We start from the raw sequence: 13,416 nt of genomic DNA on the forward strand, positions 1-13,416 counted from the left end.
GGGAAATCAGATCAGGGAATTAAATGATTTAGCACCATTGTTTCCCAAAGGCCTATTTGTCATTTAAATCTCTCACAATCTCTCACAATGATTATGGATAACGTTTTTTCACATGAAGAAAGAGTGGATGTATATGCAAAACAACAAGGTCTCATGGCTCACAAATGCTGCAAATCATAACCTCAACAAACAATAGCACACCTCTGTGTGCTACCGCCAGTAGTCATTTAATACCACACAGTAATGCTATGTCAAAGGACCAAATCTTTCATGTTTAAATCTTCTTAAATATTGTTATACAACCAAATTAAGTGCAGGTTATGAGATTAGCTCATTAAATGTTACTCACAGCCATTTTTCCAATAAAGGGTAGACTGTGCCATCAATATTTGGGGGGGATGTGGGCTATTCCCTGCGTTGGCCATTTTGAGAGGAGCAGACAGCCTGCTGAGAAAAATACAGTGGTTCATGCTGGTGATCCGGGAATCCGAAAAGCCACCAGCAAAAAGCTATGAATTATTTTGAGCGCAAAATGCATTTTCTTTGAAGACCATGTGCCATTAGGGCCCTTTTGCTCCCTTTTAAATTGTTTTTATGCTGTGAGTAATGTTAACCTTTGCTATTGTAGTCATGGAATTTTCTCTCTCTCTCTTCCTCTCTCCCTCTATTTTTCCCCCTGACACAAAGCATGGAAGGATGGAATGGAAAGGAAATATAAAGTAGTGGAACCATTTACTGTGGGGAAGAGGTGGGAGCAGAAACCTTGTATGCTCTCTTCCATAAATGCCCCTTTTCAGATCTTTAGATGAGGTTCTGTGAGAAGTTCTTTGTCAGGTTCCTTGTCATTTACTTTATGTTCGTATTCTTCTTTTTTATTATTTCTTATTGTTGTTACATTGTCGAGGAAGGAATCTGCAAGTAAGCATTTATTTAGAAGATGTATACCATGTGCATCCCGTACATACGACTAATACAACTTGAAACTTGAGCAGCTTTATGACTGATTGAAGAGCTACTACACTCATGGGAGGAATAGCCAATAGAAGACCATTATGACATACTACATCACTACATTATACCTTGTTTTGTTTTTGTTTATGCAGGTGTATAGGTGATGTAATGCATTATTGATGAGGCCTGTACCATGTTTGACTATCATTGTTTTTAGTGTCTCAAAACTAAATTTGAGAGGTCCACAATGTGGTTTAAAAAAATGAATTATCTGATGGATTAATTGAAGTACCTGACGGATGAAAAAAGTCACAACCGGGTTGATAGAATCATTTTTTAAATGCTGACAGACAATTTGTTCGTTGGACATGGTGGGATCATTTTATGTCTGTAAAATGTATTATGCGAAAAATGGCAGTGGATGCGCTTTTATGCATTTAATTATTAGTCTGCAGATGAAATAAGTTATGATGAACTTCACATGGTGGTGAACGTGCAAGGTGATGAGTTTGATGCTCCTTTCCAATAAATATTGAGGGTCTTATTCTGGTGAAATGGTGATCGATGCTTGGCTGCCGTTTGACAAATACAAATATTATCGCTCTTATCCATAATAATCTCATAATATAGGTAGCCTACACACATAGTAGTGTGAAGATGTTCGGTGGGTGCTGAGATTGTTTCTGCCCACACTACAGATGGCTATATCGTTCCCTAATACAGGAGTAGTAAAGGCTCAGTGTACTACTTTTGTGCAAAACAAACCAAAAATATTTATTTATTTTCCAGATTTTTCAGGGGTTGCTGCAGCACCCTCAGCACCCCTGCTTCCCGCGGCTATGCTTGCCCACACTGTATCTGCTGCAGTAGCTGTTGGCTAGAGCTCATGTGCCAAGGCCAGAGTGGGCACATTTGCTATATATCGCAACAGTTTTTTGTGACAAAACCATCAGTAGAGTTGAAAATGCAATGGAAACCCATTTAACTTGTATTATTTTTATTTTCCTGGGGCCCAGGAGATTTCCTGATCTGGTTGGCTTACCCAGTGGTTCTCAAACCTCTGTTCGTGTACCTTCAGCCAGTTCATGCATTTGATCTATTCCAGAACTAGCACAACTTGTCCTTGATTAGGTGAGTCAGGGCTAAAACAAAATTGTGAAACGTCTGGGGGTCCCTGAGAAGAGGTTTGAGATCCACTGGGCTAACCTAACTAGGAAAACATCCGGATCCTAGTTGGAGGGTATAACATTGTAAAAAAAACAGCTGTAAAATGGTTTTATATGGGCTATGATGAGACTAGATCTTTTCTAATCAGGTCATATGTTTTTAATTTTTTTTTAAAAGACAACAACTGCGATTGCACAATATAACTAACATGGCTGAGTTTGCTTTATGCAGGGTTGCATTGTGTAGGCCTTTGCATCTGTAATTAAAAAGTTATTCACACAGTATGTCATTACTGTTGTGTTGATTGTGAATGCCAGTCAATCATTTTGGATTGATAAGGTCTAGGTAGCCTAGCCACCCGAAGTTTGAATATAAACCAAATTTGATCACATTCACATTTTCTCAACAAAAATAAATAGGCCTATTTTAGTCTATAAATACATGATGTTACCGCTTACACGGAACCCAAACTGGCTGCGCGCGTGCGCCATTATGCATAAATTAATTTTGTCCCCCTACACCAAACGCGATCACAACACGCGGGTTAAAATATCAAAACAAACTCTGAACCAATTACATTAATTTGGGGACAGGTCGAAAAGCATTAAACCTTTATGGCAATTTAGCTAGATAGTTTCACTTGCTAACTAATTTGTCCTATTTAGCTAGCTTGCTGTTGCTAGCTAATTTGTCCTGGGATATAAACATTGAGTTGTTATTTTACCTGAAATGAGAAACCAATGAGGAGATGAGAGAGGCAGGACTTGCAGCGCAATCTGCGTCAGAAATAGAACTGACTTCTATTTTAGCTCTTGGTAACGCAGATGCTCGTTGGCGCACGCGAGCAGTGTGGGTGCAATAATTGAATAATATAGATTTCTAAATGTATTTTGCAACACTCATGCACACGACACGAGCAGTGTTGTCAGCCTGTTACTTTCCCCTGACCTGACCGGAGGCAGGTAGCCTAGTGGTTAGAGCATTGGGCTAGTAACCAAAATGTTGCTCGATTGAGTCCCTGAGCTGAGGGTAAAAATCTGTTGTTCTGTCCCTGAACAAGGCAGTTAACCCACATTGTAAATAAGAACTTGTTCTTAACTGACTTGCCCAGTTAAATAAAGGTAAAAACAAAATTGGCTTCTCTAGGCTACCTGCAGTTGTGGTTGTTATCAGTAGGCTAGAGTTGGTCAGACTGAAGCACAGATTAATTGTGCATGAGTTGACTAATCATGTCTAAAGAATAGTATGTTGTCTCTATTTTCAACGCTTTGGTGGCAATATTTTTATCAAAACGTTTGCGGGCGGCCCTGCTGTACTGATCTCTGCAACATGGACAGATGGAAATCCCCACATAATGCTAGAAATGAAAACACATACCCCACTGTATGTATCTCGAAATGTGGAGTTAGTATCTCAAAATGTTGACTTAATATCTCAACAGTTTTAGATAGTATCACTTTTTTTTGGAAGGGGGTGGTGGGAATGGGCTTCCATAAATAATGATTGTATTACTATGGAGTGACACTTTTTTTTTTTTATGTTTAACTAAATGCATCAGGGCTTGTGTAGGCATAGGGCCAATTGGTAATTCATTGGAAACACATTCCTCTAATACTTGTGTAGTAACAGTGTATTAATGAACAGTAATATGGATGGTTACATGATCACGATGCCAAACTGACAACCTCTACCGATTAACAGCTACATAACACGCTACCTGTTGACCGCTCTATACCACGTGAACACTTGAGCCGCGTTTTTAAGCTCCTCTCTGCACCATCCGACAGCCGCGCGTGATTTCCATGGGAACGTCGTCAAGCAAAAGAAAATGACCGGGTTTGCTTGGTCAGAGTGGGCTTGGTTGGTTGACAGTAATCTTGCTATGGCTGCAAAGGTAAGTTCACCTTGTACGAGGAAAAAAACATTTTGTCAGTTGGTGAAATAGACAATGGCAGAATATATAACGACACCTCCGAACGCACGGACGAGATTCTCACACACTGACTTCCTCCCCCATCTATTGATGGATGGCTAGCCAGCTAGCTACTAACGTTAGTTAGCCGGATAAGAGGATATTCGAGGTTAACATTAGCCAGTGGCAATGACATTGGGGCTTTACAGCGAGGAGGACGGGGCAAGGTGTTAATGGGATACAGCCTTTCCCTGTGATGCACTATACGGAATCCGGTTATCAGACTGACCTGCCACTGAAACCGGTGGTCTCTGTCCGTCACACGTCTCGAGCCACTGGCTGATTAGCAAGCACGTGTTTGACGCGAAGCCGGCTCTAGCCTGGTAAGCTTTATAAGCTCCCTTGTGTAGCCTTATGCTATATGACGATTCTCCCAATATACATACAGTAATATAGGCAGGCTACTGCTGTTACTCGAGTCATTTCCGCAGATATTTCACATAATGTGAAAATGTCAACATTCTACAAGATACATTCAGCACGTACCTTGTGTCGTCATGTGCCCCGTGCCACTGTTTTGAATGAAGTGTCCCCTCCCCCAATGACCTTTATACAGCTGGATCCCCCTTTAGTATGACCAGCCCATTTCATTAGATCACTGTATATAAAAAAGAGATTAGGCCTAATATTGACTTGTTGAATCCTAAACATGGTCAAAATAGCATGTCTCTCTTTTACTACAAAGTGAGTCAAATATCTTACTGTTAACAAGACATGTAGGCTAAGTTAACATTCTCCTAATATGCCTGTTAATAGAATTGTAATTTAAAAAAGTGTATTATTATCAGGTTATTACTACAATATTGAGCTAATGAGAGCTTGGTAACAAGACATGTCGGCTAAGTTAACATTCTCCTAATATGCCTGTTAATAGAATTGTAATTTAAAAAAGTGTATTATTATCAGGTTATTACTACAATATTGAGCTAATGAGAGCTTGGTAACAAGACATGTCGGCTAAGTTAACATTCTCCTAATATGCCTGTTAATAGAATTGTAATTTAAAAAAGTGTATTATTATCAGGTTATTACTACAATATTGAGCTAATGAGAGCTTGGTAACAAGACATGTCGGCTAAGTTAACATTCTCCTAATATGCCTGTTAATAGAATTGTAATTTAAAAAAGTGTATTATTATCAGGTTATTACTACAATATTGAGCTAATGAGAGCTTGGTTGTTCATTATGTTGATAGGTAACTGTGGTCTTTGATGTAATTTCATGTAATTCTGTTTAATTTCTCCAGGGACAAAGGAGGGCTGACCCTACAGAGCTGAAAGCTATTTTTTTAAAGGTGAGTTGTGTAAAAATATATTCACCAATGTTGCCTTAGCACTCTGCGTACAAGACAACTTCATGTACTGGAAAGCCATTGTTAATAATGCATTAATTTGTGGCCTTCTTCTGGCTCAAGTCACCTAAACAAGAGTCAATAGCACATTCATGGTTTTCCCCATTGTTGTCTGAATCCTAACTTGAGATCCCTGCACACAACTCAAATTTCTACCATTGACATCAATGCATGATTTATGCGAAAGTCTCACGTTACATGCAAATGATCTCAAGTTAGGTGTCAGCCCAAAGGTTTGAACATGTGTACAGTGTCTTCCTCAATCAGTAGATCATATATTAACAAATCAACAATGAGTTCTGTCTGTGTGTGTTTGTGTGTCTCTCTGTGTGTGTCTCTGTCTGTCTGCATGTCTGTGTGTGTGTCTGTGCGTGTGTGCATGTGCATGTGTTTTTGTGTGTGTACGCGTTTGCCATTGCAGTATGCCAGCATCCAGAAAAATGATGAGCACTACATGTCTCCGGAGGACTTTGTGACCCGGTTCCTCCACGCACACACTGACATCAGGCTGTCTAATGAGGCCACCTCACTGCTGGCTGGGGTAGTGGACCAGAAGAAAGATGGGTGTGTAGAAGATCAGGGCTCTTATCACAAAGCCTATCAGAGTAGGAATGCTCATCTAGGATCAGTTTAGCTTTTTAATCATAATGAATAGGAGACAATTTGTGAATACAGGCCCTGACTATGAGAAGCATAGGCATTAGGCCTAGTTATAGGTTGGTTATGACAAGGACCTGGAGTATTTTGATAATTTGGTGGGTGGTCATGTTTGTCCTATTTCAAATGTGAATTGGAAATGTGTTTTTTGCATATCCCAACTCCCCCCGAGAATGGGGTAACAGCCAGGGTTCGCCAAGATCAAGATTTTTCACAGTGTCAGCTCGGGGATTCGACTAGCGACCTTTCGGGTACTTTCCCAAAACTCTAACCGCTAGGCTACCTGCTGTCCTTATAGCAAGGGCCCTATAGGTTTTTGTATCAGTCACATGGTCAGGAAAATGTAGAGGTATGAATTTAATATTGTGGAGAAAAACACAGGACAACAGGGATTGTTTTAGTATGTTTATTCACCATTACTTGCATTAAGCACATATATCTATATACAGTATATATACATGTCCAGTTTATTAGGTACACCAATCTACTACCGGGTCGGACCCCACTTTGCCTCCAGAACAGACAGAATTCTCCGGGGCATGGATTCTACAAGTCGGAAACGTTCCTCAGGGATGTTAGTCCAGATTGGACAGCGGTTGACCACCGCCACCAGCCTGTACAGTTGACACCAGGCAGGTAGGGTCCATGGACTCATGTTGCTTGAGTCAAATCCTAACTCTGCCATCAGCATGACCCAACAGGAACCAGGATTTGTCAGACCGGGCAAGGTTTTTCCACTCCTCAATTGTCCATTGTTGGTGATCGCATGCCCACTGGAGCCGCTTCTTCTTGTATTTAGCTGATAGGCGTGGAACCCGGTGTGGTCGTCTGCTGCAATAGCCCATCTGTGATAAGGATCGACAAGTTGTGTGTTTGGAGATGCCGTTCTGAATACTGCTTGTTTTCGCACACAGGACTGCCGCTGGCTGGATGTTTTTTTGTCACATTATTCTGGGGAAACCCGAGCGTGAAAAGCCCAGGTGGGCGGCCGTTTCTGAGATACTGGATCCGGCATGCCTGGCACCAAAGATCATACCACACTCAAAGTTGCTTAGGTCACTCATTTAGCCCATTCTAACATTCAATTGAACAGTAACTGAATGCCTCGATGCCTGCCTGACTGCTTTATATTGCAAGCCACATGACTCACTGTCTGTAGGAGTGAATCATTTTCGTGAATGTGGTGGTGTACCTAATAAACTGGCCAGTGTGTGTATATACTGTATCTGACTTTGATCCTGTGTACTCCCCTAGCCCTTATTTTCTAATACACAGGATTCAATCCAATAAACAATTAATCATGTTTTGCTAACCACTTATTCTACCACAAATGTATCTGATTTATTTAGTAGAAAAAGAGAATCCTACAAATCCTCGAAGCCCATTTGTCAGGTGTTGTTCCCTTCCTTCTGTTGGTTGTTGCTAGCCTAATTCATCTCATCTTATCCCCCTCTCCCCCCATCACCCCTATTTTTTACATTAATATGTATGTTTTTAATGATACATAATGACGGGCAATAAAATGTTAGGGTAAGTCAAAAAGAAAAAGCGCGTTGCCACGGCAACCACCTGGGCTCCAGCAAAGAGCAGAGTGCATGCGGTCATGTTGCTCACATTATGAAGGCCTGCTTTAAAATGGAGTGGAGGCTGGCTGGCTGCACACATGCACTGTAATTGCCCGTGCCATTCAGCACTCCTGCATTGTGTGGATTTGGGAGCCAGATAAATGGCGACGGCATCACTGCTATTAAGGGATAAATCTATTAGGAAACCATGGCTTGGTCTCTGTATCTAAACCTCATTTGGTGTGATGGGGTGGTGGGGAGGGGATAGGAAATGACAAGGAAGCAGAAATGTCTGGTTTGATAGTTTGATCAAAGCCACAAAATCAGAGACCTTTGTTTGAATGCATCCATTTTGTTTACAGTTGACATTGTAGGTTAGTCGCCATGTATTTTGTTATTTTTTGCTAGTGAACCCTAAAAAGATGTTATGATTTCCGTTAGACAATGAGATGGATGATTATGCCTAGCGCGGGAAGAGAGAACAGACAATGGTTGCGCGTGTCAACAACACCCCCTTTTATGTTCACAGAAAACAGAAATACATTGTTTTTGACAATAACCTGTTGAGTGAGCTCCCTGAAAGAAAATAAACTAAGAAAATAATCTACAGAGTCTATTGTATTTTCATATACTCCCTCTATCTTAAATTACAGTATTTTTCAGGATGTGCATACTGCATAATTTTTTTTCTCTCTAATGCGTCTTGCTGCTGTTTTTGCCCCAGGTAGGATTCCATTTCACAGAGATAAGTCAGGGAGGGGTAATTGTTTTTTTTTCGGAGTAGAGGGGGTTTGGGTGTACGTAAACAGTGTAATGCATTTCTCTGCCTCCCTCTGTGACTGTGTAAATTAGGTGATACACTCACTGACGGCCATCACAGTTTCTCTCTCTCTGCCTTGAAATCACTTTTCTCTCTTGTTATTCAGCCTCCCCAGACTTGGCTGGCTGAGATAGATACACTCCCTTTCTGTCTATGTAGACATCCCTGCTGCAGTCGGAAAGATGTGTCAGAGATTTCTCCTGCCTCCCTCCTTCCCTGTCTCTATCTCATTTTCTTTTTCTCTCTCTTGCTCTCTCTTTCTCTCTCTTGCCCTTCCCCTCTCTCTTTTTCGATGGAAAACTCTTCCAAGTGTGAAACCCCTCCCAAGTCTCTTGGGGGTTAAAACTTTGTAAAGAGAGCATGCTGGGAAAATAGCAGTCCTTCCAGCCAGACATGTGTATTTTGGTGTGCCTGCTTGGAAGAACCCAAAGCATCCAGCCCACCAGCCGGACAGCTAGCGAGACAGACAGCCCGAATGCCAGCCAGCCAGTCAGCTAGCCAGAAGTCACCTCTGGGTGGAAGGATGTCAGTGACAATAGCAGGGACAGGGGATCATTGAAGGTGTCCTCTTACCCCTCTACTATCAGGGATAAAAGCTGTCGCTCCAGCCTAACCTGCCCAAATGTTTATGCTGTAAACAGTGTTGTAGGTCCTGGATAGCTGTGTTTACCAGCTGAAGATGACAAAAAAGTGTAGACATCATATACACCCTCGAACAAAGACATTAAGGATGTTTACCTACTTATGTATAGAGATACACTTTCAACCTTTGTTCACCTCTCACTCGGACTAAGAAAAGGCCACATGTACTGATCATATTGATTGAATAGCTACTGATTTCAAATGAAAAATAATCCTCCCCATTTAGTATAGCATTAACTGCACATGTTGTGATTTATATCTTACATTTCCTGGACACATACTGTAGTCTCATGTTTGTAAATGCATTTTTTGTGCACTCAGACAATGTACAATCTGGTCACATGCCATATTAGTTGGTAGATGGTTTGTTTGCATTACAACGTGCTGGCATCTCTTTTTTTGGAGGTAATTGTTCTCTAGTTGTTTTTTATTCATTTTACTAGGCAAGTCAGTTAAGATCAAATCCTTATTTACAAGGATGGCCTACTCTGGCCAAACCTGGACGACGCTGGGCCAATTGTGCACCGCCCTATGGGACTGTCAATCACGGCCAGCTGTGATTCAGCCTGGATTTGAACCAGAGACTGTAGTGACACCTATTGCACTGAGATGCAGCACCTTAGACCGCTGCGCCACTCGGGAGCCCCTAGTCATAGGAATGCTAATCAACTATCATAATCCTCATCCCTGGCACATTCACCATAGTGTGTGTAATACCTCCTGAACCCTCTCACATCTCCCAAAGTCATCTTAATACCCCTGATAATCAACCCCCGATAATCAACAAGTTACAGTAACATTGTCATAATCCATGGCTTCATAACTACTGAAATGCTCACCAACCTAAACAGATGCACAGAAAAAATCCTACTGCACTTCCCTACTGCATTTTAGGCAGTCTCTGTTCTCTCTCCTGCATTTCTCTGAAGTTTGTCTACAGTAACTCACAAAATGACCTTCTAAATTGGTCATTTTTAAGAGTTTTTATGTTTCAACCTATTTTAATTTTCAACATTTAATATGGTTCCAGCCACAAGAGCTGTACCCATATTAGCTTGTAGCAGGGCACTTTTGTGCACCTCCACCCAAATCCCACCAGCAGGCCCCTGTTTGAAAACAGCCAGCTTGCTAAGTCAATAAAACAATTACTCTTTCCGATTTTTCTACACCGCAAGGCAGACAGAGCAGAGCATACCTACAAGCCTACAGATTCCCAATTAATCCCTCTTTGAATTTCATCAGTAACAAAATTAATTAGAGTTGCCAGGAAAATGTAATCATCTCTCCCCTGGAAATTGAAATAGATTAGAGATGTGTGCTCAGGGGATTGCTCATTAGAACTGACCCCACATAATTATTGTATCCATTTGTGAAATTCATAATGGACTTCAGGCAACTTTGAACCGCGCATGAATTAAGACTAGATTGCGCCGTTGTCCCCAGGGGCTCCCATGGGAGTTCAAATGACCCTGTTGGTATCTTTGTCCTGTTTTTGTAGATGATGTATGGCCATTTGTAGTAATATCATAAAGAAGTGAAATACAACGATATTAGTGACACATACATGCTGCAGACTACACATCCAGAGAGAGAGAGAGATAGACAGAGAAATAGAGAGAGAGAGAGAGAGAGAGATAGATAGAAGGAAAGAGAGAGAAAGATAGAGAGAGAGAGAAAGATTGCAAGAAAGATATATAAATATAGAGAGATAGAAAGATATACAGTGGGGAGAACAAGTATTTGATACACTGCCTATTCTACAGGTTTTCCTACTTACAAAGCATGTAGAGGTCTGTAATTTTTATCATAGGTACACTTCAACTGTGAGAGACGGAATCTAAAACAAAAATCCAGAAAATCCCATTGTATGATTTTTAAGTAATTCATTTGCATTTTATTGCATGACATAACTATTTGATACATCAGAAGAGCAGAACTTAATATTTGGTAGAGAAGCCTTTGTTTGCAATTACAGAGATCATACGTTTCCTGTAGTTCTTGACCAGGTTTGCACACACTGCCGCAGGGATTTTGGCCCACTCCTCCATACAGACCTTCTCCAGATCCTTCAGGTTTCAGGGCTGTTGCTGGGCAATGCAGACTTTCAGCTCCCTGCAAAGATTTTCTATTGGGTTCAGGTCTGGAGACTGGCTAGGCCACTCCAGGACCTTGAGATGCTTCTTACGGAGCCACTCCTTAGGTGCCCTGGCTGTGTGTTTCGGGTCGTTGTCATGCTGGAAGACCCAGCCACGACCCATCTTCAAGATCTCGCAATACATGGCCCCATCCATCCTCCCCTCAATACGGTGCAGTCGTCCTGTCCCCTTTGCAGAAAAGCATCCCCAAAGAATGATGTTTCCACCTCCATGCTTCACGTTTGGGATGGTGTTCTTGGGGTTGTACTCATCCTTCTTCTTCCTCCAAACACGGCGAGTGGAGTTTAGACCAAAAAGCTCTATTTTTGTCTCATCAGACCACATGACCTTCTCCCATTCCTCCTCTGGATCATCCAGATGGTCATTCAGACGGGCCTGGACATGTGCTGGCTTGAGCAGGGGGACCTTGTGTGCGCTGCAGGATATTAATCCATGACGGCGTAGTGTGTTACTAATGGTTTTCTTTGAGACTGTGGTCCCAGCTCTCTTCAGGTCATTGACCAGGTCCTGCCGTGTAGTTCTAGGCTGATCCCTCACCTTCCTCATGATCATTGATGCTCCACGAGGTGAGATCTTGCATGGAGCCCCAGACCGAGGGTGATTGACCGTCATCTTGAACTTCTTCCGTTGTCTAATAATTGCGCCAACAGTTGTTGCCTTCTCACCAAGCTGCTTGCCTATTGTCCTGTAGCCCATCCCAGCCTTGTGCAGGTCTACAATTTTATCCCTGATGTCCTTACACAGCTCCCTGGTCTTGGCCATTGTGGAGAGGTTGGAGTCTGTTTGATTGAGTGTGTAGATAGGTCTCTTTTATACAGGTAACGAGTTTAAATAGGTGTAGTTAATACAGGTAATGAGTGGAGAACAGGAGGGATTCTTAAAGAAAAACTAACAGGTCTGTGAGAGCCAGAATTCTTACTTGTTGGTAGGTGATCAAATACTTATGTCATGCAATAAAATGCAAATGAATTACTTAAAAATCATACAATGTGATTTTCTGGATTTTTGTTTTAGATTCCGTCTCTCACAGTTGAAGTGTACCCATGATAAAAATTACAGACCTCTACATGCTTTGTAAGTCGGAAAACCTGCAAAATCGGCAGTGTATCAAATACTTGTTGTCCCCACTGTATATAGATATACACCTGTTTATCATGGCAGAGGGGGAAATGTGTAACTTCATATGAAATCATTTTTACATGTGTAAAGTTGCCCGTCAACATTATAGCAGTCAACTCAGACACAACACTGACATGAAATCATTCTCATTAAGTTTGACATTTCACTCAGCTGAGAAGTAGCCTACCTTTATCAAGATTTTCATAGATTGATCGGCTGTTCTGTAAATTGGTTTTGTCATCCAGTGTTGTATAAGTTGAAACTTGTGTTCTATAGTTCTGCTCTAAATGATTGCACAACAAGTGCTGTAAAAAGTGTTCTAGTGATGCTGATAGTCCTTCTCTGCTCTCTCATTGTGGAACATGACATCTGAGTATACTTTTACCAGATAGCCTCACATTCAACTTCCTTTTTATTTGTCTCACTTCTCTCTCACTATTTCTCTCTCTCTCTCTCTCTCTCTCTCTCTCTCTCTCTCTCTCTCTCTCTCTCTCTCTCTCTCTCTCTCTCTCTCTCTCTCTCTCTCTCTCTCTCTCTCTCTCTCTCTCTCTCTCTCTCTCTCTCTCTCTCTCTCTCTCTCTCTCTCTCTCTCTCTCTCTCTCTCTCTCTCTCAATTCATGGCAAACATATGTTAACTTTGCCAAAGCGAGTGAAGTAGATAATAAACAAAAGTGAAATAAACAATAAAAATGTACAGTAAACATTACACTCACAGAAGTTCCAAAATAATTAAGACATTTCAAGTGTCATATTATGTCTATATACAGTGTTGTAACAATGTGCAAATAGTTAAAGTACAAAAGGTCAAATAAATAAACATAAGAACGGGTGTAATTACAATGGTGTTTGTTCTTCACTGGTTGCCCTTTTGTTGTGGCAACAGGTCACACATCTTGCTGCTGTGATGGCACACTGTGGTATTTCACCCAGTAGGTATGAGAGTTTATCAAAATTGGGTTTGCTTTCAAATTCTTTGTGGATCTGTGTAATCTGAGGGAAATATGTGTTGCTAATA

The 13,416-nt window shown here is 41.3% G+C and overlaps 1 protein-coding gene across 2 annotated transcripts in view; it reads left to right on the top strand.

Annotated features, from left to right (window-relative positions):
- Positions 1 to 3,859: 3,859 nt before the first annotated feature.
- LOC118370979 (electrogenic aspartate/glutamate antiporter SLC25A13, mitochondrial-like) overlaps positions 3,860 to 13,416 on the top strand; it is a 129,616-nt gene continuing 120,059 nt past the window's right edge. For both annotated transcript variants that reach the window (XM_052469944.1, XM_052469945.1), the window contains exons 1-3: positions 3,860 to 4,012; positions 5,338 to 5,385; positions 5,864 to 6,006. In XM_052469944.1, the coding sequence (XP_052325904.1) occupies positions 3,947 to 4,012; positions 5,338 to 5,385; positions 5,864 to 6,006 (257 nt within the window). In that variant the 5' untranslated portion in view covers positions 3,860 to 3,946. The remainder of the gene's footprint in view (positions 4,013 to 5,337; positions 5,386 to 5,863; positions 6,007 to 13,416) is intronic.

Source organism: Oncorhynchus keta, chromosome 19 (genome assembly GCF_023373465.1).
Source record: "Oncorhynchus keta strain PuntledgeMale-10-30-2019 chromosome 19, Oket_V2, whole genome shotgun sequence".
Taxonomy (NCBI): domain Eukaryota; kingdom Metazoa; phylum Chordata; class Actinopteri; order Salmoniformes; family Salmonidae; genus Oncorhynchus; species Oncorhynchus keta.